Source organism: Megascapheus bottae, chromosome 9 (assembly GCF_031878675.1).
Source record: "Megascapheus bottae isolate mThoBot1 chromosome 9, mThoBot2.hap1, whole genome shotgun sequence".
Taxonomy (NCBI): domain Eukaryota; kingdom Metazoa; phylum Chordata; class Mammalia; order Rodentia; family Geomyidae; genus Megascapheus; species Megascapheus bottae.
The window spans coordinates 66,375,210-66,402,917 of record NC_143517.1 but is presented as its reverse complement, the minus strand read 5'-3'; the positions used below and the strand labels follow the sequence as shown (position 1 = coordinate 66,402,917).

The following is a 27,708-nucleotide window of genomic DNA, read 5'->3' as shown; positions in this document are numbered from 1 at the left end:
ACTAAGTCCTCCGTGAGAGCTGGGTGTGGACAGATGGCCCTCAGCAGCATGTGTGTATCTGTGCATGGGGTGAGAGGCAGAGGCAGAGCCTAGTCCTCCTCCTCTCCTTGGCTGACTTTTCGGTGGACGGGGGTAAGACTGCAAGAGTGTGCAGGAGGGAGCCCGGGAGTGAGACGGAAGGGACCAGCACCCCAGGAAAGGAGCTTCAACACTGGCTGTGAAGGACAAATAGGAGTCCCTAGTTTGGAAAGTGCGGGGACCTGGGATGCAGTGGGCACATTGAGGCAGAGGTGGAGCAGACTGCTCTGCCAATGCCTGCTGGCCCAGCAGGAGCTAAGCTTGTGCCCAAGCCCTCACTGCTCCAGGGGGATGTGGTGAATGACTAACTCTTGGGCTGCTGCTTCCGAGATGCCTGATGGCATTTTTTTTTTAATTTTTATTTTTGCCAGTCCTGGGCTTGAGCTCAGGGCCTGAGCACTGTCCTTGGACTTTCTCAAGGCTAGAGCTCTACCACTTGAGCCTCCGCACCACTTCCGGCTTTTTTCTCTGTATGTGGTACCAAGGAATCGAACCTGGGTCTTTGTGCATGCTTGGCAAGCACTCTACCACTAGGCCAAACTCCAGCCCTTTGCTTTTTTTATTTTTTGCAGGTCCTGGAGCTTGAACTCCAGGCCTAGTCACTGTCCCTGAGCGCTTTTGCTCAAGGCTGGCTAGTGCCCTGTCATGATCCTCAGATCCAACCTCCTGAGTAGCTGGGATTATAGGCAAGTGCCATTGGTCCCTGTTCCCAATGACATCTTTGAGATTGAAAGCTCTTGTAGGACTTCAGTGTGTTAGCTGACACTGGCAGTTCTAGGGAAGGTTGAGCAGGCAGAGAGGTGTGAAAGGGAGCCAGTGTGCCTGTGTTCCCAGGACCTTGAGACCTGCCTCCATGGAGCAGAGTTATTTGGTTTTCCTACTTGATTTATGTAGCCAGATATCTCTTATACCATTGCATTCCGAATATCTCTGCTGGATTGGGAGGCAAAGAGAGTGGAATTTATTAATCTGTATTGTCTGTATAATCTGGATTATGGCCCCCTGTGTGGCTTTGGAAAGAAAGCCATCACATTCATTTTGGAGTCAGGTGTCAGCAGGCAGGTTGAATTTCAGGACTGCAGGGCAGAGTGGAGCCCAGGAAACCAGTCACATGATTGAAGATTGGGTGACTATCAACGCACACTTTCAGTCTTGCTTCTGTAGATCTGGGCAGGACAGAAACCACAGACTAGCAGATGAGGAGTTTTGAGTGAATGCCAACATATGAGCACCAGAGTGAGTGCAGACCAGCTGCTCAGGTTTGACTTGCCTTGCTTCCTCTCCGGCCTCGAGCTGAGCTGAGGTACTACCCACAGGGCACTTGTTTGTGTTGTGCTGATAGGGTCCCAAGACAGACTTGGCTTGCTTGATGCTCAGCTGTGTTGTCTGCGTGCCTGGTCCCTGCTCAGCCTGGTCCTGGGTCACACCACAAGCCCTAGGAGGGCAGGCTGGTCTTTTTGCTCAATAAGTGCACATTCTCTGTGCTGAGTCCAGTGTGGTGGCATGCAGCAGGTGCTATAGGGACAGGTGGCATGAACTAGTTTGGGCAATGCTGCGGAGACCTATTGCTGCCTCATGGGTACCAGCACCTGGCATTGTCAAGTTGGTAAGCCCTGAGTAGGATGCTATGAATCTTAGGTGGATATCCTGAGCCCAGGTAGGATAAGATGGGCAGGAAATGGGGCTGGGTGAAAACGTGGGACGTGATGGGGCACCGGCAGGGGTTTCAGGGGTTATGAGATGAAGTGAGGTAGCCAGTGGAGTGTCCAGCACATTAGTGAGGTGCAGTGAACCGTGTGTGAGCGGGTTCAGACCCCTCCAGGGTTACAATCCCCGGGACCTCTTCCTGCTCACCAGCCATCTTGTCAAGGAAGCAAGGAGCAATGGACATAGTGTGTCTGCTCTGTGCCCTCTGGAGCATGGCCGGTTCTGCAGGGATGTGCCCAGGCTGGCTTGCCTCTGGCCATGAGACATTGACCCAGTTCACATTTGTAGCACAGTTGAGCCTTGAGTTCTTGCAGTTAGCAAACCCCGTGGATCTCTTTTCTCTCATAGAGACCTCCTGGGAGGTTGATTTCTGGGTCTCAAGACTAAGATTTCATAGTTTACCTATACCATGAGTGTCTTGAGATGGGAGTGAACGTCATGATTTTGGAATCCTGTAAGTCTAGAGGTCTTTCCCCGTGTTTGTGACCATGACCAAACAACTCAATCTCTCACATTCTCCGTTTCCTTATTCAGATGGAGAAATTCAGTGGAGAGAATTGGTTCCAGTAAGGAGATGGTAGGGGCGGCAGCTAGGTGCCCCCACTCTGCTGCTGCAGGGGTCCTTCCACCAGCCAGGGCAGCCTATGTTGCAGGCCCTTCTTGGTGCAGGACTGTTTTTTTTTCATATATTTTTTATTGTAATTAATAGAAGGGTTACATATTTGCCAGGTAGATGGTGCATTAATTTCCATACATTGATACCCTTTCACATGTCTTGGTGGTGCAGGGCTGTTTTAATGGCTTTTTGTCCCCCCCCCCCCCCGGGTGAGGAGGATCCTCCCCGCCCCACCCCCCAGGTACTTGATGCTGGATGGATGTGATTGGTGGCAATTTGTTTGTCATATGTCCTCTCAGGCCCAGTGGGATGCAGGGCCCATAGGAGTTGTATTCAGAGTGGGCCAACAGCTATCCTGAAGCCATGGTAGCAAACTTGCCAGTGTTATGAGGGAGCCCATTCCCGTGGGCTTCATTCCATCTTTCTGAGGCTGGCCAAGAGCTGGAGCTCTGCTCAGGAAGAAGCAGGAAACTGCGTGTGTCCCCATAAGCAGGAGAGCTGCTCTATCCAGGGGACAGAGTTGGAGGTCATATGGCTGCTTCCCAGCACCCAGCGTGGGTGGGCTGTTTCCCTCCTGCCCCGCTCTTCTCCAGGGCACTGGCTCCAAGGTTCCCAGCCCCAGGTCTGTCTTCTGCAGAGATGACTTGTCTTAGTCTACAGAGCAGTCTGCAGTGCAGTGCAGCGCAGTGCAGTTGGCGTCATTTTATACACAAGGAAGAGGAAACGTATATAAAGGCATATACATAAAGCTTGAAGAAGCCATCACACTCGGTGGCACTGCAGGTAGTGCCAGACTCTGTCATAACACCCATAGTCTTTCAAGACAGGTGCATTTGTTTGTGTAAAGCCAGTGAGCACCTCTCTCCACTCCTTTCTCTCTCACTGTCAGCCCCTTCTACACCTCTTTTTTTTTTTTTTTGCCAGTCCTGGGCTTGAGCTCAGGGCCTGAGCACTGTCCTTGGACTTTCTCAAGGCTAGAGCTCTACCACTTGAGCCTCCGCACCACTTCCGGCTTTTTTCTCTGTATGTGGTACCAAGGAATCGAACCCAGGTCTGCATGCGTGCTAGGCAAGCACTTTAACCACTAGGCCAAACTCCCGGCCCCCTTCTACACCTCTTACACCCCTTCTTCCACATCACCTTTCTCACTGCCCCTCACACATCCCTTTCCTCATCCAAACCTTCCCTGTCCAATCCCCTCTCCTTCTTCTACCTCACAACCCTTCACTCACAGGTTGCCCCTTCACACATTCTCCTCTCCTAGTCCTCCTCTTTCCTACCCTTCTCTCTTAGTGACACTCCCACACCATTCTTTATCCTGCAATATCTTCACTCCTTCATGCCCTGTCTCCCTCCCCATCTTCTCCCTGTCCATTTTTCTTTCTAAAGAGAATGCCTAGTAGCAAATATAAGTTCCCCACTAAACTTGACACTGCCTCTTTAGAGTGATACAATGTGGAAACCACTGTAGGAATCTAGTTTAGCTGTGGTTACATGAGCAAAGAAAGTGCCTTAGGTCATGGGCAAGAAGCAGCTGCCTACTAGAAGCAGAGTCCTCAGTTGAGGCCTCCAACTCTGATACTCTCCCTCCACTTTGTGTTTCTTCTGTACATGGGCCAGTGTCTCACATTCCCTCTTGATTCTAGAATCTTCTTGGCATTTCTTCCCCTCCCCCCCTTTTTTTTGTGCTCAGTGCCTCAGCACTGCCCTTGGACTTTCTCAAGGCTAGAGCTCTACCACTTGAGCCACAGTACCACTTCTGTCTTTTTTCTATGCATGTGGTACCAAGGAATCGAACCCGGGTCTTACTGCATGCTAGGCAAGCACTCTACCACTAGGCCAAACTCCCAGCCCTCCCTTCCTGTTCTAAGTCCTTTTCGATTGTCCTTGTTTTGAGACTGCATCAGAATTCTCCGGGGGGAGGGGATTGCTGGTCTGTCTCTGCCTCAGGGTCATCACCCTCACCACTGGTGTTGTTATTACAGAGAAGCTGTGTGGAGACTTCTTGAGCTGGAAGCTGGAAGAAGCGCTGTCCCAGTTCCCTCTGCTGCCTGGGAAGGTGACCACCTTCACCATCAGCATCAAAGCCAGACTGGACTTCTCCTGCCAGGAGAACCTTCTCCAGGACCTCAGCGACGGTGAGCTTCCTCCTTCACTTCACCCTCAGCTGTGGCTCAGCCCTGCACACATGGTCTGCTGCCCAAGGCCTACTGGTCAGTCCTCCGTGTGAGCTTCCTGGGACTTCTCCTGGCCGTTCTGTAACAGAGAGAGTTACTCTGTGTGTCTGAACGTAATGACCCTGCATTTTAGCTAACTGGTTTCTTAATTCTCATTCTTACACTGTTTTGTATTCATTGGACAGGAGGTCATCCTAAATGAGTGGAGAGTAGGGTTTTCTTTTTTTGGCAGTGTAACTGCTGTTATCGGAAGACTCTTAATTAGCTGTGATAGTGTCCCTTCAGTCTGACTTCTTGAGGAGTCTGGGTCAGTGGGAAGGCTGACTGGAGATGAGACTTCACAGAGTACTTACGGCACGTGCTGAGCCATGGATTTTAGGCATTCACTTGGAGACACTGTGAGGTGTTTTAGTTAGCACGGGCCGCTGGAACGAAACTCCACATGGTCTAAATGCTAGATATTGATTCCCCACAGTGCTACGATCAGAGCACGTCATGGGGGAGGGGGTGAGGATCTTTTTCTGGCCAGTAGCTAGTCATCTTCTAGTGACTCACATGGCAAGAGAGAAACCATCTCTTTGGTGTCCATGGCTTATGCCATTGGGGCCCTGGCTTTATGACTTTGTTTACCCTTAACTACTTTCTCATAGGCTTTGTCTACAAAGGTAGTTATGATAGGTTGCAAGGGTTCAACATGTGAATTTTGGAGGGGAAACCAGCATTCAGCACAGAGTGTGACAAGCCTGGAGACAGTCTGTAGATTCTGTCTCTAGAACTTACCCCTCATCTAACTTGGGGTGACTGCCTAACTTTGCGTCTTTATCTCCTAATTCAGACTTGATAATAGACCCATGGTGTGCCTTCATCTCCTAATTTGTAATCCACAGTGATCCCCATTTCTGGGTGGTTGTGAGGATGACTTGGTACCTGGTCAGGGATCATAAGCTCTGGATATGTAAGAACTCATATGGTTGGGACTCATTTATTCAGCAGTGTGATTTAGGTGCAGCTTGCTGTGTCTTCCAGGGCCTTGTAGGGTGCTTGACTTGGGCCCAGACCTGGAAATTTCTCAGGTGAAGTAAAAAGAGTGAGCCCCACAGCCCAAGGGGTGGCAGGTGCAGTGACCCAGAGATGAGCATCCATCTGTCTCCCTGTTGGAACAGGACATGCATGGTAGGCAGTCCCTCAGAGCATTCCTGCATGCTCAGGGATGATGATGCTGTGCCGAATGGGAGAGAGTGAAGGATGAGGGCTGGGTTGTTTTTTTTCTGGTCACTTTGTGACACTTGTGGTGGCGTTTTCTTCCACACCTTGTCTTTGTGGGAGTCACTTGCTGTCTGTGACTTGTCCTGTAAGTGCCCCAGCACCAGGTCTTTGCCCATGCCTTTCCTCACTTGTGGTCTTCACCTGCATCTCTCATTCCTCAGCTCTGCAGACCTTGCAGTGAGGCTCCTCAGGACCACCTTGGCAAAATTAGCCCTCTCTCTTTCTTATTCCTCCCCTTGTGTTCCTTCCCACACTGTCCTCTAAAGGCTCATTTTTCTTTTCCTGCCTGTCTCTGTGCTTTAGAATGGGCATAAGGGCCCTGTCGGTCTCATTCAGCCCTGGGACCAAAGGGGACACATGTATAGACGGGTCATGAGGGCTTCTGCCTCTCCCCTCGGTGTAGCGTTTCCAAGTTGTGCCCCTGTTCTTTTTCTTTTGGGGAAGGATTCTCCCCAAAAAGACTTCTTTAAAGAGTTGGTGAGCATCCTACTCATGTGTAGGGAATACGGAAATGAGCTACTGTGTTAAAATTTAAAAAAATTATCACAGTGGGCTATATTAAGATCCAAGATGCTCTGTCTTAATCAGCTTGGGCTGCTCTAACAAGATGCTATAAATTCAGCTTGAACAAAATGTAATTCTCATAATTCTGGATCTAGAAGTTAGAGATCAAGGTGTTGGCAAGTTGGGTTCCTGGTGAGCTCGGGTCCTGGCTTGTAGACAGTGGTCTGCAAGGATGTGTCCTTGGAGAGCCAGGGAGGTCTCCTGTCTACCTGGTCCCTTTCAGGCCTCACTCTTAGGACCACATCTGTCTCACCACCACCCCAATAGGGATCAAACCTAAGAGTTGTCATAATACCCTTCTAACAATTGCTCTCCTTCTTTCTGCAGTGTTGTAGTACCATCCTGGAGCCCTTGTAAAATGGCAGAACTTAACAAAGCATTGTTTTTTATTATTATTATTATTTTTTTCCTGATCAAGCTGCAAATTTTATTTTTTACACACGGGTTTATATGCCTCTTCAGGAGAGGCAGGAGGGGGTTGGGGTATAGGAACTGCTCATTTTTTGTTATTTTTATGTTATTATATATCTGCAAATTTTATGTTAGATATATTATGTTATACATATATATGCATGTATATGCATTTTCTATTAGCAAAGGTTTGAAAACAAATTTAGTCTTGGAAACATTAGAAAGTGAAAAAGTCACCCAGATTTGCCATTATTCTAAGATATACAAATACTAGATAAAAAAGCAAAACAGAACCAGCTTTTGGTTGGAGCTGAGCTCAGAGCTATGGCATTTGCCTAGTGTGCAAAATTCCCTGGGTTTGATCCCTAGCACCCCAAAATGAACAAACAAAATAATAACAAAGGACAAAAGCTGATGAAATGAATTTTTAAAGCCTGTCTTTGTAAACTGCATTTTTCCATTAGTTGATTGAGGGTTACTGCTGTTCTGACTTATTTTCCCCAAGAAGGGAGTTTTTCATTATAAATGGTGCCAGTCCTGAAACCCCATGCAGACAATTATCCCTGAATTGCTTGATTGGATGCTATCCTTAGGATATGTCTTGGCAAATAGACTTCTGGCTGAAATGATCTACCTGTAGGAACTGAGGGACTAGAGGCTCAGTTCCCTCTGACACAATGTTTGTTCACTCAGGAGGAAGGGAACATCAAGATGTAATCTTAGTGCTCTGGTGTTTGTGTCCAGCAGACAGATTTGGTTATGCAACTGTGTTTCTGCTTTTGTTACAGTGGGTAAGAAAGGAATCAGAACTAGAAGGATGGTTCCCTAGTGGTTTAGAAGTATAAGGCTGGCTAGTTTCTGGCCAGGTAGGTTTAGCACCAAAAGGATATGTGTGAAGAAAGCACAGCAGTTACTTAGATGCCATCTTCATTGATCCTGGTCTACAGAAGCTCTTGCCAGTTGCTTACCTAACAAGTGGCTGAATGACAAAGAGGATCTTGATGGACAGGTTCTGTGGGGCAGCGATGGGTACAGTGTAACATCAGTGGGTGGCATGTTATTATGTTCTTACATGAAGTTCAGGCTGACCGTGGCTTGTTGTCAGGGCCTTCTTGGAGGTAGCGGCAAAGGATTTATGTCCATCCAGGGCTGGGAAAGTCTCAGAAACATGGGACTAGACCCAATTTATTTTTTAGGCATGAGCTCCCATTAACTATGGTTGCTGAAATTAGATGCCACTTTAAAAATTTACTGCAATAAATATAGCTCTTGCACAAATTAAGGGTATTGAATTCGGCGTAGGCAACAGATGGGAAAAATGAATGTTTATTAATAATGTCATGAGGACTGGCTGGCCAGTTTATTTGCATTATTTCTATTTAATCTCCCCAGCAACTCTGTAAAGTAAAAATTATTATTACAATTTCCATTTTGTAAAAACAAGTGAGCAGACAGTTCTAGCTACCGGAAATAGATAAAATATGACAATCAAATGCTGTTCATTGTCCTTAAGCATACCCCAGATTAAAAAATCAAAAGGTATTTTGGGACACCTGGGGAGAGTGAGTATGTACTATAATAAGGTAATGTTATTGTATCAATAACAAATACATTGAGAGTGATAAATTGAAAAATACCATTGCTTTTGTTCTTAGGAAATGCATTCCAGGAGTATGAGGGTAAAAGTTAGTTATGCCTACACTTCCTCTGCTGTGGTTCACACACAAGGAGACTAGGGAGCTGTTAGTTGGCTGTGGCAAATCCAGGGTCCCCAAACAGCCAATGGAGCTCACTAGCTGACTCAGCAGGCCGCGTGGCGCTGAGCAATGCAAATATGCATATGGGTCTAGCATCAGACAAGGACCAAGAATTGTAGAATAAGGATCTGACTGAGGAGAAGCTGCAGCAATAGATGGGTAACAGCAAAGGAGAGAGAAATGGGACATAGTGCTAAGGGATACAGACATGAGCACGTGTGATTTCAGCACCATCCAGAAGCATAGAATAAAATGCACACATTTCAGCATCAGAGAAGCTAACCAGATTCAGGTCTCTGTAAAGTTTATGAAAATTAACTCATATGACAGTGGGCAGAAACAGATCATCAAATCCCATGCAAAGTTATAATGAAAATAGGCAGCAGGAGGATGTGCCAGGACACAGTAAAAGGTAAAAGCATGCCAGAGGAACAAATGTAAACACTCAATCCAATGTAAATTCATAAAGCATTTCACAGTGATCTCAGAGACATGGAGAAAGTATTCTAGGCTTGAAGCAACACGAACCCAGATTAGAAAAGCTCAGATACATGGATAGAACACAGGAAAGAATTTAAATAAAGACTTTTTGTCAGGAATGTAGTCTCCTGTGAATCAGTGTGCCTAATACGGAAGATAATAAGGTAAACTAAAAAGAATAAGAAGGGAAGAGGAAGTGATCTGTAGAAAACAGGCAAAGAAGACCTGACACGTAGACCTGCCAGAGGCACGTATATATGATACACATGTCCTCTTCTACAGAATACCTGCTGTGAGACACAGCCAGAAAGCGGCTACATGCTAACAACTGGAACTCAATAAAACTTCTTGCAACTCTTGATTGAACAGCAGTACACTGTGTACTGGAAAACACTGACCCAGGAAGACCAAGACATATTCTAATGAAATTACTGGACTAGGAAAGACAGTTTGGGGCCTTCAGGCCCAAAACGCAACTGATTGATGAAACAAAGGAAATCAGATTATCATTGGATGTTTTTGACAGTGACGGTAGATGTTGGAAGTTATAGAATAGCAAGTTCTAGATACTCGTGTGAAGAAAATAGGAGCCAGAAAGCCCTTTAGGCCCAGATGTATCCGGGGCCCAGACAAAATGTCCTCTCGCAGGAGGGCAAGGCTTGTGCTCTCTTGAGTCCATCTTGAAGATCCCACCTGAGAAGAACTGCCAAATAGTGATGGAGACATTGTCACAAGGACATGCTGAGCAATAGGCACTCATTTAATTGTGTGACCAAGATCTGGTGAGCGTGGGAAGGGAGAGTGGGGATCTGTGTTGTGTCTGGGCCATCTGCCCTACGGTGCCTCCCCCCACTCACTTAAAAGATAGGAGCAGGGAAAAAGTAAAGGCAGAAGTAATTTCTAAGCCGATTTCATTAATTATTTTGGCAGAGATAATGTGATATTAATATTCTGAAATTCATTATTAGTATAATAACATGGGATAAAGTAAATGATTTACTTTATTAATGTGGAGTAAAGTTAACAATTCATTTTGTGATAGTCCACTTCTGTTGTGAGAATCTGGTCTTGAGTAGGACTGTCATGTGAAGACAGGATATAACCGATGTAAGATAGGAGGTCGAAGAAAAATATCTTACAATCTAGACGTTGAATGGAAAATGCCACTAAGAACATAAGGGCTAATTAAAACTCAGTCGCTCTGTCAGTCAGTATGCATCTTCTGTCTCCACCACAGTCTAATAACTGACCCATCCAGCAGCAGTGGCTAACCCCAGTGCCCACGGTGTGGTGTGGAACCACTCTTCCTTTCCAACTCTGAGAAACCCATGCTTTTTTAGAGAAATGGCCACTTCTGGCTGTGGGGCAGGAAGACCTTGGAACATCTTTTGAAAGCCACAGCAAAGCGGGGATCCAAGGACCCACAGGCTTGGCTTCCAGGGGCTGTCAGTGCCCCTGCATGGCTACAGGGTGACTAGCCATCTACCACATCCCAATGGCCTAACAGGAGTTGTCTACTTTGGGTAATGGCAGTGAAGCAATTTGTTATTTTAAAACTGGTAATCTGTTCTGTTTCTACATACTGTGCCTGACACAACTTAATAGTTGTTGAGGGGGTTTTTCTGAGTAGAAGTATTATGGCTAACAATGAAACAGGGAGGGGACCATTAGAACTAACTTCTCCCGTTCCCCCCTTCCCCCCCTTTCCCCCTTCCCCCTTTCCCCCCTTCCCCCCTTTTTCCCTTCCCCCGTTCCCCCTTTCCCCCCTTCCTCCTTCCCTCCTCTCCTCCTTTTCTTTCTTTTGCCAGTCCCAGAGCTTGAACTCAGGGCCTGAACACTGTCCTTGGGCTTTCTCAAGGCTAGAACTTTACCACTTGAGCCACTGAAACACTTCTGGCTTTTTCTGTGTATGTGATACTGAGGAATTGAACTCAGGTCTTTGGGCATGCTAGGCAAGCACTCTACCACTAGGCCAAACTCCCAGCCCAGAACAGCATTCTTTTGCAGCATGTTAGATAAGGGCTAGCACATGTGACGGTCCTCCTGCTCTCAGAGCACAGGCACGCCATGGGTGAGTGTTGTCCCCAAGTCACACTTGAGGTGACAACACAAGTCACAAAGGCATAGCTATACCAAGGCTTTGTGCTTGGGATGTGAATGCTAAAGAAAAGTGAGGCTATGGCCAGGGCAGGGCTCAGGGAAGGCTGGCCTTGGAAAGAGATGAGGCAAACACAGGCTATGGAGGGGGCCAGCATTTGGTTTCTGAGTTGTGTGTTTGCTTCTCTACAATTCACTAAACTCTACATTTATTCTATGCCATTTTGTCTGTTCATCAATGCTGAAGTTTACAGCAAATTGTTTTCAAATGAAAAGACAAGTTAGAAGTTTATTGGGCACAGTAATTTCCCCTAGCAGAGACTTTCCTATCTGATCAGACTGAAAGTTGATCTGCCTGAAATGTTCTCATCGGGGCATCGCCCTGTTGTCAGATGGCCAGCTCTGGACCCTCTTGTGGAGAAGTGAGTTTGTGCAGGAGCTGGGGAAGAGATTGGTACCTGAGCATCGTAGTTTATTGGAATGGATGCTGTGGATCCAGAACTGTCTTGACAGTGGAATGGAAGTGTCAGGCTTTTGCTTTCATTTTCTTTTAATTATTTAATTTGATTTTTTCTCTACTTCTTGTCTTTTGGTGTCATAAGAGAAGTGTCAGCTTTTCCCATTGACAGTTTTTCTTAGACCTGATAATAAAATGTGGCATTTCAAATTCAAGACAGGAAAGACTGAGCCTAAAATCTGCAGAATTGGGCAGTCTGTAGATGTCACCTTGTCTAGCCAGTTTCTTTTTTTTCTTTACAGAAAAGAAAGTTGAATCTCAGAAAAGTGAGTTGGTTCTAGGCCTTCTGTAGCAGGCTGGCAGGAACTTGTCTTACTGCTCCCTGCTCTTCCTCTGCTCCACTCTTCAGGGAGCAAATAGAACAGTCTTTCTAGGTGGTGCATTTTTGTGGGGCAAAGAAATACAGTACTGGCGTAGTGGGTCTTGACATGCCAGTTTCAGTTCTGTGGGCTTGTGATCAACTGGGGTTTGAACTCAGGGCTTTGAGCTTGCTTAGGCAGGTGCTCTGCCATTTGAGCTGTCTCTAGTTCTTTTGTTAAGTTTTGTAATTTTCAAATAGGATCTTGCTTATTTTCCTGGACTATGATCCTCTTATGTCGTTTGCATAGTTGGAGTGTGAGGCATATTTTGTGATGCCTAGCTTATTGTTGAGTTGAGGTCTTTTTATAGCTTTTTGCCGGTCTTGTCTTGAGCTGTCATCCTGACCTCTGCCTCTTGGGTAGTGGAGATGACAAGCATGACCTCCTGTACCAGGCTTCCCCCACCCACCCTCACTTCCCCCCTCCCCCCTTCCTCCCCCGCTCCCTGGCTCCACATCTTTCTGTCTTACTGGGATTTAAAGTCAAATTCCTTCCACTTAACTTGATTTTTTTTTTTTTGTGCAAGTCCTGGAGCTTGAACTCAGGGCCTGGGCACTGTTCTTGAGCTTTCTTAAGCCACAGCACTACTTCCAGCCTTTTCTGTGTATGTGGTACCAAGGAATCAAATCCAGAGATCTGTGCATGCTTGGCAAAGCACTGTACCACCAGGCCCCTGAATTTTTTTTTTTAATTTTTTTGTCAGGATAATGTGTAGAGGGGTCACAGTTCCATTCGTCAAGTAGTAGATGCATTACTTCTTACACATTGATACTCCTATGTTTTTGTCCCTGTTTCCCTCCTCCCACCCCTTCCCGGTCATCTTGTTTTCTCCCTTCCGTGTTTCAAATAAACAAATAAGCGTATATACAATATACCAGGTAGCAAAGTCAGATACAGTAACAATATGAAATTAACCATAAGGGCCAAGAAGAGAAATAACCTAGTACATTAAGAACAACAATCACACAAGATAAACTTCTTGTTTCCATATCCTAGAGTTCCTTTCATTTAGTCTCATGCTATATGACCTTACATACATAGATTTTGAGCTCCTGAAATCCTCTGCTAGGAGAGTCCTAGATGTGTACTAATTATGACAAATGAGGGAAACCATTGAGCCTATCTTCCTTTGGGTCTTGCTTACTTTAATGGAGTGGCAGCCTCCTGAAAGGTCTTCCTGCCCTTAATTGGGGAGAGTGGGGGGAGGGAATGATGAACCCTATGCTTCAAATGACTGCTTTCTTTGTGCCATTTCTTGGTTTTGAACTCAGGGTCTCAAAGCTGGCCCTTTCCCACGTGAGCCACGCTTTGGTACTGCTTTTGTGTTTTAGAATGGGCAGGGGATGTGGTGGGCAGCAGTGGTGACATCTCCTGAGACGTGTGCTGCGGGGAGAACATGGAGTACGGCCTCTATCACAGGGCTTGCCTGCTGCTAAATGCTTGATTTGAGACTGTGTCACTGTGCCAGCCCTTTAGGTCTCCTATCCCTTCTTGCATTTTCTTCTCTCTACACCGACCTCTTCAAAGACACACAGAGGCCCTCCTTGTGCCCTTCCCATTGGTTTGTCTTGAGAATGCATTGGTTCTTTCTGTCCAGGAGTTCTGGGTCTCCCCCTCTTTGCTTTGGTCATCACTCTGAAAACCATTACAGTTCTTAGCCTTATCTTCTTAAATCTTTTATTTTATTTCAGATTTTTCTCCACCATTCCTCGTTCTTCCCCTTGCTCCAGATGCCAGACTCCTCCATGCCTTACTCTAGCCCACTGTTGTCTCACAGTTGCAGATCTTTCTGTATCTCTACCCTCCACTGTGGGGTTGATCTGGCTCCTCTGTGAAGCCTTGCAGGACTGTCCCTGCTGTTCTCTGGAGGCCAAGGTGTCTCTTCACTTTTGTCACCGTGGCACCTTCTAGTACTGCTCATTTTTCCACATTGTCTCTCTTGACACTGTCTGTTCCCAGTACCAGCCCAGAACCTGGCTCAGAGGCTCACTCCTAGTACATTCTGTCTAGTCAAGGGTCTGACAGCCAGGAGCCCAGCTGAGCCCTCAGAGGAAGAGGAAAGTCTGGGCTGACCTGATGCTTCATGGATGGAGGCCTTTGAACAGGGCCTGACTAGAGGTGAGCTTGAAGCCTCTGCTTGCTCTGTACAAGAGCCAGTTTGGATAGCGTGGTGGTTTGTGGGGTAGGAACAGACCTAGGGACAGAAGGTCATGGGTGGCTTGGGGCCACAGAGGCAGTCTGGGCATTATTGGAAAGCCGCTTTCTTGTAGGAGGTGTTCTGAGGGGCACTGCTTGAGGCAGGTAAGTGCGATGGACTGCAAGCGTTGCCTGGGGGTCACCATCTGTGGCAGGGCCAGGTGCCAGAGTCCAGGGGATGTGGCATAGAAATTTCCAAAGGATAGGGGTGTTGCCTAGGGCAGCAGTACAGAGCTGGGGGAGTTGCGTGGGCCAGTGAGGGGCATCCCCCCACTACCCCTGCAGGCTACCACTGCAGGGTGCCAGGTGTGGCAGAGGAGTACCAGGAAAGTACCAGGACAGACAGGCAGGACTGTCTTCTGAGTTGCTTCCAGAATTCACTGTGTTCCCTGTGGGCAAGAGCTTTTCTTCCCAGGAGTAAATTGGAGGAGAGTCACTGCTGAGCTTTGTCCCGAGTGGAAGACTCTGTAAAAACATGGACTTCGTTTGGCATTTTATTTTAGAGTGCTTCCTTCTAATCTAATCACGCCTCAAGCATTAGACGCCATCATGACTCTGGATTAGCCCCTGCCCATGACCCCATGGCTGTCATTTCTAATACGTTATATTCACTTTCTTGGTTGATCCTGGGGCTTGAACTGCTCCTGAGCTAGTCACTGTCCTTGAGTTTTTCTTTTGTTCAAGGATAGTGCTTTACCAGTTGAACTCTGCTATAGGCTTTTTTGATGTTAACTGGAGATAAGAGTCTTACAGATTTTCCTGTTCAGGTTGGCTTCAAACTGTGATCCTCTGATCTCATTATTCCCATGAATGGCTAGGATTACAGGTTTGTGCCACTGGCACCTGGCTCTGTATTCACTTTTGAAAGCCAGTATCTACCCTGGCACTGCCTTCTAGTATGGGGACAGTTACTCAGCATTTTTGTCCTAGGCTGCTGTCCCCTTGACAGTAAACACTAACTTGTGGAATGCTCAGTCTTATTTTTTAAAGAGCAGTGACTCATTCTGAATCACCCAGAAGTCATTGGCAAACGTGACTGAAATCTTAATGCTGTGATATTTCTTTTCTTCTCTGCAGTTCCTCCATACCTGAGGTTTTCAATATGTATGTTTTTAAGAAGGTCATGGATTGATCTTGGGTGTCTCCCCTACCCCCAGCTTTGAGTATGGGGACAAAGAATAAGTATGTATCGCGTCCTTTCCATGAGCTTGTGGAGTGTGGCTCAGGTACTTGCTGCTGGTAGCCAGGAGTTATACCTGGTCTCCAGTCCTGGCCTCTGTCATACCTGGGCCAGCACTGGTCCTAACAAATGTTCCTGTCTGCACTTTGGGTCTTTCTTAGTTCACTGTGGGCATCTCCAGGGCAGGTCCAGCGTCATGTCTCTTAATTCTCCCCCTGACAGTGGTTCCCATACTCCAGGCCTTTAACCTCTAGGGATTCTTTGTCATTTCACATGGATACTCTTCCTTTCTCTCTTGACTTTAAAAATTAGGATTCCATAGTGTTTCATCCAAGGCCTTCTCCTCTGTTTCCCAGCTCTGTCTCTGCCAAGGTCATTGGCCATCAACCTAGCATCGGTGATCAGCTGTGTCCCACATCTGGCTCCCTGCCCACGGGAGGTAGGAAAGGTTGGACTCATCTGGCTTTGGATCGTGTCTGCTCCTCCTCCACTCCATTTCCAGCGGATGTCCTGCCAGTTCGTGCCTCAGTCCCCCTTGCTCTTTGCCCTTCTTTGTTGCATATGGAACCAGGACAGGTCGCTGCCCTCTCCCAGCCATCTCTAAGGAGAAGCGACTCAGGACCATTCCTTACTTACCCAGTGAACTAATTTCTACAAGGCCTGTGAAGGATTCAGACCTGCAGCCCCACTGCTTTCTTACTCTGGCCAATCTACACAAGGCCTTGAGCAACTCACTGAACCCTTTGAGCTGAAGTCTTCTCTGTGCTTGCTGCCCACAGGCTGAGCTCAGTCTGTTTCCTGTCTGGGTTAGTTTCCCCTAGACTTCCCCTCCAGTTTATCCATCCTTTTCTCATTATGAGGGCTGGGAGCAATCCTTTTGTCCATTCTCACCATCTTGGGGCTGAAATTACAGGTTTATATCTTACATATTAATTTACACCTACAATTATTGTTGGATTGTATTGGCCATTTGTTATATACTGCATTTGTTTTGTGTTCAGTGGGTTTTCTGCTTTTGTTTGGAGAGAAAAAGGCTAACGATACCCTGGACAGGCTGCCTGTTGTTATATTTAGTCTGTGCCACCTACCCACCTTCTGACTCACAGTCATTTCACAGCACAGTGGCTTAGCTACGGGAAAGGTTAGCCTGCCCTTACCCCCTATCTCTAGATCTCTAGATAGATGGCTTCACAACACCCCAGGCCTAATTCTTCTCTCAGACATTTGTTTGATAGCCAGTGAAACTCACTTATCGCTGGGTTCCATTGGCTCAGCAGGTGGGAAGGTCGACTCAGTTTTTTGATCTACATTTGGTTGGAAGGTAACTTCCTAAGCCACCAGGACAGAAGGGGAATCCAGATGTTTGCCATTCACCAGGAACAGGTGATCGATCGATCCTAGGGCAGACAACCAGAGCTGGGGTTTTCTGCACCACTGAGCTCACTGGTGTCACTTCACCTTTCCAATTGAGCTGAGAATGACTCACCATGAAGATTAGGGAAGGCTTAGTAGGGACTTTAAGAGATGACATTTGCCATGCCTGTGCAGGTTGGTTGATGGTTGGCTGATAATATAGATTGTGCCAAGCCTTGCCAGTTGTGTTTTCTAAGCAGGCCCACCATGTCTCTGTATGTCACCATCAGTGCACTGGTTTAGGTCCTTATCATGTCCTTTACCATGTTGGTTACCTTTTGATTGGCCTCCCAGCTGTTAAGTTTGGTCCCTTTTACTGTATTCTTCATCCTCTCTACAATCCTCTTTCTGAAACTTCTACATGTCTCTCTCTCACCAATTTCACTGCTCTCCATTGTCCTCAGGATGAAGATCATGTGATTCGTCCAGTCTTGAACTCTCACCGGTTTGGTTACATTCCAGCTGTAATGATGAACTTGCATTTATCTGCTTTGCCATGCCTTTGAGTGTGGGGTTCCCCAGCCTTCCTTCATACTGGGATCACCTGGGATGATCAACATGATGGCCTGACCCCCCCCCCCACATACTGTTATTTAATTAGGCTTGGGATCATTGTAGGTACTCTGTGTGATTACAGGGAACAGTTTAGGAACATTAGCATACATTGCCGTCCTCCTTCTTATTCTTGAAACAGTCTTTCTCATTCTGTTAGTTGCGGGTCAGCTTCTCAAATGCAGGTGTTGCCAGGCTTTTCATTCTCTATTCTCTGGGACAGAGAGCTTTGAAATACAGGGCGAGGTAACTAACCGACTACTCTGGAGTATGGGATGTTCTTTACCCTTTGATCTTCCTTATCCATTTCAGAATCGGTTGGTAAAGTTTCTCAAAGTAGTTTGTTAGAATACTGGTTGGGAATTCATCAAATTCATACGTCAGTTTTGGGGAAGAGTGATTTTCTTATGATACTTAGTATTCCTGTCTATGAGTATTATATATCTCTATCTTTTTTAACATCTCTTAACAACACCTATTATTTTCTCCATAAATGTCTTACAGGATTTTATTATCCATTTCTAGATAGCATATATATATATATATATATATATTTTTTTTTTGCCATTCCTGGGCTTGACCTCAGGGTCTGAGCACTGTCCTTGGACTTTTTCAAGCCTAGAACTCTACCACTTGAGCCTCAGCACCACTTCTGGCTCTTTTCTATGCATGTGGTACCAAGGAATTGAACCTGGGTCTTCGTGCATGCTAGGCAAACACTCTACCACTAGGCCAAACTCTTGGCCCTAGATAGCATATTTTTATTTTATTGTCCAAGGTATATGAAGTCTTTGTACATAAGTCTAACTTATGTATAACAGTACAAATGTTTACTACAGTTGGCTAAATTTTTATTTGTATGATTATATTGACCTGGGGAACTTCCACCCAGGTCACAGCATGAGTAATTTCCATCACCCTCCAGCTCCTCAGTACCTCCCCAGGAGATAACCATTCTTGTCAGTTCTGCCCTCATTGGTGCCAACTACAGTGAACATTCATCTTTTCCATCCTTTTTATTTTGCCATTGGTTTAAAATACAGGTTTGTGCTACATTTTTGAAATTCAGAAGTTTAACACCAGTATACCTGTCTTCTTCCCCCTCCCACCCTGTAACACTGTATCTGAGATGCATGTCATTGTTCATTGCATTTGCTCTTTTTTTTTTATTGCTATGTGTTATCTTGTTGGATGAGAAGGCTGAAATTTATCCATTCCATTTCAGCTCAAAATTTGGGTTGTTTTTAGGGTTTAACTATTGAGAAGGAGCTGCTGCAGATGTTCTGTGTTCAGTGCATATAAATACTTTTACTTCCTTTAGTAGATCTATAGCCAAGTAGACTCTTCTCTTCTCTTCTCTTCTCTTCTCTTCTCTTCTCTTCTCTTCTCTTCTCTTCTCTTCTCTTCTCTTCTCTTCTCTTCCCTCCCTCCCTCCCTCCCTCCCTCCCTCCCTCCCTCCCTCCCTCCCTCCCTCCCTCCCTCCCTCTCTCCCTCTCTCTCTCTCTCTCTCTTTCTTTCTTTCTTTCTTTCTTTCTTTCTTTCTTTCTTTCTTTCTTTCTTTCTTTCTTTCTTTCTCTCTTTCTCTCTTTCTCTCTTTCTCTCTTTCTCTCTTTCTCTCTTTCTTCTTTCTTTTTCTTTCTTTCTCTCTCTCTTTCTTCTTTCTTTCTCTCTCTCTCTCTCCCTTCCTTCCTTCCTTCCTTCCTTCTTTCTTTTCATTTCTTTTCTTTCACGTGGGGCTTGAACTCTGGGCCTGGGTAATGTCTTTGAGCTCTTCAGCTCAAGGCTAGCACTCTACCACTTGAACCACAGCACCATTTCGACTTTTCTGACGGATCACTGGAAAGAAGAGTGTCAGGTCCTTTTGTGCCCAGGCTGGCTTTGAATCTCCATCCTCAGGTCTCAGCCTCCCCAGTAGCTAGGATTACAGGCATGAGCTACCGCACTCTGCTTTGATTTAGTATTTTTTGAAGAATTATTTTAGCCAAGTATATGGAGTTATGTTATACAATTTAAAGTTAAATAATTATTAATCTTTTTATTCACCTAACAGTTTAGAGTACAATTTCATTTTTTCTAGAGCTTTTTCAAAAGATGTTTATAATTTAGTAAGCAGTTATAGTTCCTATTTTTCCTTCTCCCCTCCCTTCTCTCCCCCGCCCTTCCCCTTTGGTGCCCTGTTGCAGAACTTCCCCCCATCTCCTGCCCCCTCACCGTGGCTGCTCTGATCTCTATGCATATCAGCAATACCTGTAAGCACCCATGCTCTTAACTCCTCCTTGCTCCTTGTCTGGTCAGCTGTAGAGGTGTGACTATCTGTTCCCTGTCGCATAGTGCTGTCTCATTGTTTTCCTAGGTAACTAATGATGCTGTCTACCTTTCACATGCTTGTTTATTGTTTATTCTTTCATGAGATGCTCGATAAAGTATCTTCCTCATATTTAATTGGACTACTTTCTTCTGGTTGATTCGTAGGAACACTTAGAATATTTTTATATATTAATCTATCATCAGTTATGCATTATGTAAATCTATAGTCTGGCTAGGATTTTTTACTCTCTTAATGTTGTCTTCTCATGAACAGAATTTCTTTTTTTTAAATTTTATTATCAGAGTGATATATAGAGCAGTTCGTAAGGTAGTCAGTACATTACTTCTTGAATATTGTTACCCCTTCCTATGTTTTTCTCCCACTTTTCCTCCCCAACTCCTCCCAAATTGTTGAGTACATTTCCAACATATTGTCTTGTGAATATTGCTGTTACACTGGCTCATCCTTGTCCTTTGTCTCATCATCTTGTTTTCTGACTTCCCTGATTCAAATAAACTAATCGATGTCTGTACAATACAACAGCTACCAAGTCAGATGAACAGAATTTCTTAATCTTATTAGCATTCTTTTTCTTTTGGTTAGTACTAATTTTACATAGAAAGTCTTGACCTCTGTATGAAGATCATAGAAACATTACTTGATGTTTTCTTCTAGAAGCTGTTTTTGTTTTTCACATGTGGGTTTTCAAGCTGTCTTAATTTAATTTTTGCATGCAATATTGTATGGTACGTACTAAGTATTTCTTGAGTAGCAGCTGGTACTGTATTTGGATTTGTATCATATAGTTTTATGTTAAATAATTATTAATTTGTTCTAATAATTAACACATTTCCTCTGTTTTTCCAGATTTTTTAAAAAAGAAACATATAGTTCAGTAAAGGAAGTAGCTTAAGTTCTTTTTCCTTTCTTCACAAATATCTGCCTTCATCAACTCTCCCCAGCCCCAACCCCACTTTTGAGATTATATGCACAGTAAAACAAGGCACAGTATCTTCCCTCTGCCTGGGTCCAGTCCAGCCACCCTTTGGTGCTCTCTGCACTGTGGCTGACCTACTTAGTGCTGCTGAGAAAGCAGCTGGCCACATGTGTCTAGAAGCACTCAAGGGGTGTGTGGAGCAGAAGGACTGGTGATGGATTTTATTTAATTTTAATTACTTTAAATTTCAATGAGTATCTCTAGTGACTGTTATATTAGACAGCACAAGTCTAGTGGGAGAAAAAAGCAATTTCTTAAATAAATGAATTATGAATTTGCTAAGTGCTAGCTTCAAAAACCATGCTACTTAATTAAAAGGGTCAGGGAAGAATTTTCCTTAGAAATCAAGATTGAGGTAAGATTTAGGGAATGAGCAGGACTTACGGAAAAGATGATAGGATACGAAAAGGAGTTTTTTCATGCATGTGCTAAAGCCCTGTGGCAAAAAGAGTCATACAAATTCTAGTAACTTAAACATCTTTTGAAAAGTGTGTGTCTGTGAGAAAGAGAAAGAGGAGAGAGAAGAGAAAGTGTTGAAATTATTAAACTATTAGTTCTTCAGGGACTTGGGCCATAGATATTAAAAAGTAATTTGTGGGGAAGAAAGATTTGTACCACAGTGGATGATTCCTTTGGGTAATTTTTGAAATCAAACTCCACCTGGACTGTCGGCTTTGGGCCCTGGTGACGGTCTGTCTTTTAGGGCTGGGCCATGTTTAGGACTGCTGTGCACATATGCAGAAGCTTGACCTTGTTCTTTGAATCTCTTGTTCTAGAGGATGCGCATACATCACTATCTGGTATCTGACCTGGAACTCCCTCTCCTGGAGTTCATTCACCACCCCTACTCCCTGTCATCTTAGGAAAAAGCCATTCTACGAACAGTCTTGAGTTTTGTGCCCATGATTTTCACCCTAAATTAACATACACGAATTGAACTATTTCTTTGGGGAATTGGTGTTCATTTATTTGTTTCTCTTCTAGTAGGAATGGAGTAGTGCATGTAAAACCAAGATATAGGGCCGGGAGTTTGGCCTAGTGGTAGAGTGCTTCCCTAGAATGCACAAAAACCCAGGTTTGATTCCTCAGTACCACATACATAGAAAAAAGCCATAAATGGTGCTGAGGCCCAAGTGGTAGAGTTCTAACCTTGAGAGAAAGATCCAAAGGACAGTGCTCAGGCCCTGAGTCCAAGCCCAGGACTGGGAAAAAACAAAAAAAACCAAGATATAAAAGTTGTCAAGGCCAAGTGGAAGCAGACAAGGAACATAGGGGTGAGCAGAGCCAGTCCTCCTCTTAGTAATTTCCCCGGACACATGTGGGATTTGAACCCAGGCCCTCATGTTCTTAATCCTTTGGGATGTCATGTGACTGTGCCCCCTGACATGGAGGTGGTCTGGCTGGCTGGGTGATGTGGCTGGTGGGAGGCACTGAAGCTCCTTATCAGAGGAGGGCGGGAAGATGGAAGCAAGTCACACTGCTTTGAGTGGGTGCTGGGATCCATCCCCCAGTTCTTCTTCCCTCCAGCTGCCCCTGAGACCTTGGTCAGAGTTTGCCTAATTTTGCCCAACTGGCTAGTACTAGTGACAAGGCTACTCTTCTGAGCAGTGCATCCTTTCTTCTTGATCCATTAGCAGTTCTTAAAAATAATCTTTCTTTTCACTAGAAAGTTGGTCGCTTTCTTGTCTATCTGTGATCATTCATTCTTTTCACTGAGTGCTTTTCAGTGCAGGAGTAGGGCTCCATGTTGCTGTATCACACAGGTTTGGGAGGGAAAGGCCCAAGAGGCTGGGGTTCTGATGTCTCAGCATGAGAAGAAGAATGCCCGAGCTGCAGGAGAGCACCTAGGCCTTTCGCTGAGTGGATGGGGCCTGCCTGTGCTGAGGGCAGATCTTCCCCACTGGATCCATAGATGTACGCCCATGCCCCTGGAAACACCCTTGCCAGCCCACCCATACACCGTGCCTTACAATTCTCTGGGTATTTCTTAGTCTGTCAGATCAAGGCTTACAAGGCACCTGTTTTTACTGTGTCTGCTTCTACTTCCCATAGCACATTCCTGCTTTCAGCTGTCAGTTGTCATTATGATTATGATATTCAAGCTGAATTTGAGAGTATTATTTCAGTACATAAAATTATACCTGTGAATTGTCTACAGAGATGATCTTAATAGAAAATTGAACATGGTAAGTGGGGGGATGGGAGTTTGGCCTAGTAGTAGAGGGCTTGCCTAGCATGCACAAAGACCTGGGTTTAATTCCTTGGTACCACATACATAGAAAAAGCCAGAAGTGGTGCTGTGGTTCAAGTGGCAGAGAGCTAGCTTTGAGGAAAAAGCCCAAGGACAGTGCTCAGGCCCTGAGTTCAAGCCTCAGGACTGGCGCAAAAAAAAAAAAAGTAAATTCTCATTACAAGCTCACTTTTATTCTTGAAGTCTGCTAGAATCATACCATATTCTTATAAAGTCTCTGTCCTGAAGAACTCGCTGAATTCTTTGGTTCTTCTAGTAGGCTGACTTCATCTGTTTTTAACTTTTTTGGTCTTGTCTTCAGGTTGTCGGGTCAATCTGTTCTCCATTCTATTTGTGATAGCCTGTGTTGGCAGAAAAATTGGGATGATTGAATGTAAATTTACCCCCTGTACCCTGGATGGAGAGGGTTATTTTCCTGCTTAGCCAATGCTTCCCATCTGATTTCGTACCAGTCTTTTGAGTTGCCCTGCCCTCTCCATCTTTGTTCATGTTCAGGCTGAGGGCTGGTCTTTCATTCTTTTTTTCTTTCTTTTTTTTTTTTTTTTTTTTTAATCTGTGGTGCTGGTCTTAGGGCTTAAACTCAGAGTCTGGGTGCTGTCCTTGAGCTTTTTTTTTTTTTTTGCCAGTCCTGGGTCTTGAACTCAGGGCTTGAGCACTGTCCTTGCTTGGGCTTTTTCAAGGCGAGAGCTCTGAGCCACAACAGCATTTCCAGCTTTTTCTATGTTTGTGGTACTGTGGAATCAAACCCTGGTCTTTGTGCATGCTAGGCAAGCACTTTACCACTAGGCCAAACTCCCGGCCTGTCCTTGAGCCTTTTTTGCTCACAACTAGTACTCTACACTTAAACTACAGGTCTAGCTTTGGCTATTTTGCATAGTTACTTAGAGATAAGGTTTTAGGACTTTCCCGCCTGGACTAGCTGTGAACTACAGATCTCAGCCTCCTGAGTTGCTAAGATTACAGCTGCGAGTCACCAGTGTCTTTGGCAGAAAAATGATGTAAATATAGCCTGGGCTGGCTTGGTTCAGAGCTGACCTCCAGTATCTGTGAGTACTGTTCATTTCTGGTCAGATCTTTACTTGATGTAGTTTTCTTTGTGATCCCAACCAGAACTTTAAGGCTATTTTCTAGCCTTCATGCTCCATTAACATTGGTTTTTGTTTTCCCATAGCTAGTCCGTTGACTACATCAAAAACTTTGCTCAGCCTCAGCCTTTTTGTTACCTCTCCTGGAATCTGGAGATAGCAGTAGGAGAAATTATATGCCAAGCTCATATGTCAGTGTTTTTCCTTTCGTTTGGGCATCCCTGTAGTTTTCGCTGCCTTGTTCGTGTTGTAATGCTTGAGCGGAATTAGAGATGTCTTTGCACATGTTTTTAGTTGGCTGAGGTAGTCTGAATCATGGAATACCAAACACACCACTATTGCTTATACTTGATACTTGAGTAAAGGTCTGTTTGTATCTTTTCTTTGAAAGTACCAAATGTACTTCTCATGCACATTTAATTAGTCTTCATACATCTCTTCTGTAGGCTTTTCTAAAGCAAACAGATTGATTTGGTTTATTTTTTCACAGATGCTCAATAGTTGGTTTGTATGTGTTGAGTATAAGGTAAATAATTTCAAAAGATATTCAAAGTATATCTGAAGTGTATTTGAACATATGGTTGGTTAATTTTAAGTTTCTGCAAAAATTTTTCAGGTATAAGGCCTTGCTTGGGTCTAAGTGATTTGTAATTTAGAAATGATCTGTTTTGCATTGATTAAAAATGAAAGCTCTTCATCTTATCCAAAGAAACTTTATTAGTAATTTACTTAGATGTGTTTTGGATGGGTAGATACATGTATTTTCTTTCTCTGCCTCTGTGTTACAGGGAAAAGGAAGACTGGGATGGAAGGTGCCAGTGTTGAGTTTCAGATCTGCTTCTCACCCCTTCTCATCATCTATCTGTCCATCCTTCTATCACCTTTCCTCCTCCCCACTAATTTGTCTATTCATTCATCCTGCCACTGCAAATTCCCTCTGTTAACTTATTTAACTACCCACTGACACCATCCAATTAGTTAAATATCCATTCATACGTGCATGGTATTATACTTTATATACTTATTGCCAATATGTCTCCGGCAGGTTACTTTTCATTCTTTAAAATGAGGGTATTTGTTTAAACTATCGAGTGTCATAAAGATAAGAGCTGCCTTTTCTTCTTTTTTCTTTCTTTCTTTTTTTTTTTAAAAAAAAACAAACAAAACTAGTCTTGTTTTCTGTGATTTGCTCTTTCATCTTAGTATTAACCTTCAGCTCTTGTCCAGGTTCCTTCTGGCTGTTTGTTCTCTCAGCTTGTCTTACACTAGAATTCTCTTATACTTGACATGTATAACCATTTATCTGCTAGCTTGCTTCTGTCAGGGAACTTCAGCTGCTTGAAAGTAACATATTGTTCTGGACAATGATTCAACTATAGTCAAATAACTCACACATTCTGCCTGGGTTTTTTATTCTGGTTAACTGGGAATAGAGAGTGGCTGGTGCCAGATTTCATCCTGGTCTTAGCCATGTATACTTTGGCAATTTCTCTTCAGTGGACAGAAGATGGTCAGGGAGAGTGCTGATGGGAGAGTGGCTGGTGTGTGTGTGTGTGTGTGTGTGTGTGTGTGTGTGTGTGTGTGTGTGTGAGTGATTCAGACAATGAGAGCCAATGCTGGATACCTCCAGAGAGCTTGAGCTGGACATGAGTCAAAATGAGATAAAGGGTAGATTCAGAAGTGAGTCTTAAGTCCAAACCATCAGCCAACAGATCATGTGGTAGCCATGTTCCTTGGAGAGCAGGATAGATAGGGAGGAGTGACCTGTTGAACTTGAATGGGAAGTTAGTATTGAGACCAAGGTGGATAGAGCAGTTACACAAAGAGAGGGAGAGACTTCCAGGCCAAGATAGCAGCCTATGTAAAGGCTTCAGAGATGACATGGCTGGGTTGTCCCAGACAAGCCATTGTTCATGAACAAACGTTATACTTGTGACTGATGTTCTGGGAAAGTCCACGGAATAGTGGACACCAGACAGTATTGTGACACAGAGATTACAGTGCTTCCTCTATTATTATTATTATTTTTCTTTCAGTCTTCAAATATCTTTTATTGGAAGGCCATGCATTGCTATTATTATTTTTGAAAAAAATCCCAACCAAATTCACTATTCTTATGTTAAAAAAGAAATGGAAGCCTGGTTTTAGTGGCTCATATCTGTAATTCTACATACTCAGGAAGCCTGAGGCCTGCAAAATTGAGGTTTTAAGCCAGGCTAGGGAAGAAAAGTCTGTAAGATTCCAACTTTAACCAGAAAAATGCTAGATAGATGGTGTGGCTCATGTGAAAGACCATCGGCGGTGACCAAGAAACCTGAGGGAGAATATGCAGGACTGAGGTCAAGTCCCATTTTAGGCATACGTGCATGTGAGAATACACACACACACACACACACACACACACACACACGCACACACACACACACACACGCACGCACGCACACATGCGCGTGTGCGTGCACTCAAAAAACAAATGAGGTGATTTTATGTCTCAACCAATTTTTCTGTCCTTATTTCCCAGATGGAATCAGCATGAGTGGCTTTCCGCTGTCCAGTCCTTTCCGTCAGGTCGTGCGGCCCAGAGTGGAGAGCAGACCTGTAAACCCTGCTGAGGGCAGCAAGACTGGAGACCTCAGCCACCTAAAGGTGAGTCCCCTTTGTCTAGGGCCAGGCTTCCCAGGCCTAGCTTGGTTTCTGAGAAAAAGGACCATCTTTCTAAGCATGTTCAGAGTGTTTTTCTGAGATGACGTGTGTAGTCGAAAATGGTTTCTTGTTTTCCTGTCTGATGGAATGCTCTGGAAAGCAGTTGTGAGGAACCTTTAGTGCCTTGTGTTTTCTTGTTTCCCTATGCTGTGGGGATTTGGGGCTAGACACAAGGAGGTCAGTGATTAGATGATTTCTTGCTATTTCTGACTTCTTTGAAAAATGTGTTCATTCTACAGTTATTCTCTGCGTGCATATTTATCCTGTAATTTCCCCCCAATCCTTTGGCAGTTCCTTACAGCTCTTGGTTTGTAAGCATACGAAGGTAGAAGTGGGGATACTTGGGACTCATGGCCACAGGAGCAGAGTGTGCAGCGGGGCACTGCAGGGCTTGGAGCTGTGGCTCATGGAGGCACTATCCTTCAAGACCCGAGGAAGAAGGGATCTTACATGGCCTTACATGGCTCATGCCCCAGATTTCTCAGTCACATCTGGACCTCCCAGCCACTTTGTCACTGACCAGGTTTGTGGCTTCAGCTCAGCAGCAATGTTAGCATGCTCTGGATGTTTGCCCTGAGCTCTGCTGTTGCTGTGGCCACTCCAGAACATGAGTTTCCACCCTCTCCTTTGAGGAAGGCAAGCTTTTGCTGCAGACAGTGGGTTGCTGATCTTCCTTTGAGCCTTCCCAGATAGCTCTTGGGTATGTCTAGGAGTTTGGGGTAGTGAAGCAATGGGAACAGCCACAGGCTAGAATCCTGCAGTCCCCCAGGTTCTTTTTTTTTTTTTTAAGGTTTTTTTAAAATTTATTTTAATTAATTTATTTATTTTTGCCAGTCCTGGGTTTAGCTCAGGGCATGAATCCTGTCCTTGGAGTTTCTCAAGGCTAGAGCTCTACCACTTGAGCCTCAGCACCACTTCCAGCTTTTTTCTATGTATGTGGTACCGAGGAATTGGTCTTTGTGCATGCTAGGCAAGCACTCTACCACTAGGCCAA

At 44.8% G+C, this 27,708-nt stretch overlaps 1 protein-coding gene across 1 annotated transcript in view; it reads left to right on the top strand.

Moving 5' to 3' along the window:
• Positions 1-27,708, top strand: part of Trappc9 (trafficking protein particle complex subunit 9) — a 433,947-nt gene that overhangs the window by 116,072 nt on the left and 290,167 nt on the right. The window contains exons 16-17 of the mRNA XM_090339457.1: positions 4,387-4,539; positions 26,533-26,657. Coding sequence (XP_090195583.1) covers positions 4,387-4,539; positions 26,533-26,657 — 278 coding nt within the window. The remainder of the gene's footprint in view (positions 1-4,386; positions 4,540-26,532; positions 26,658-27,708) is intronic.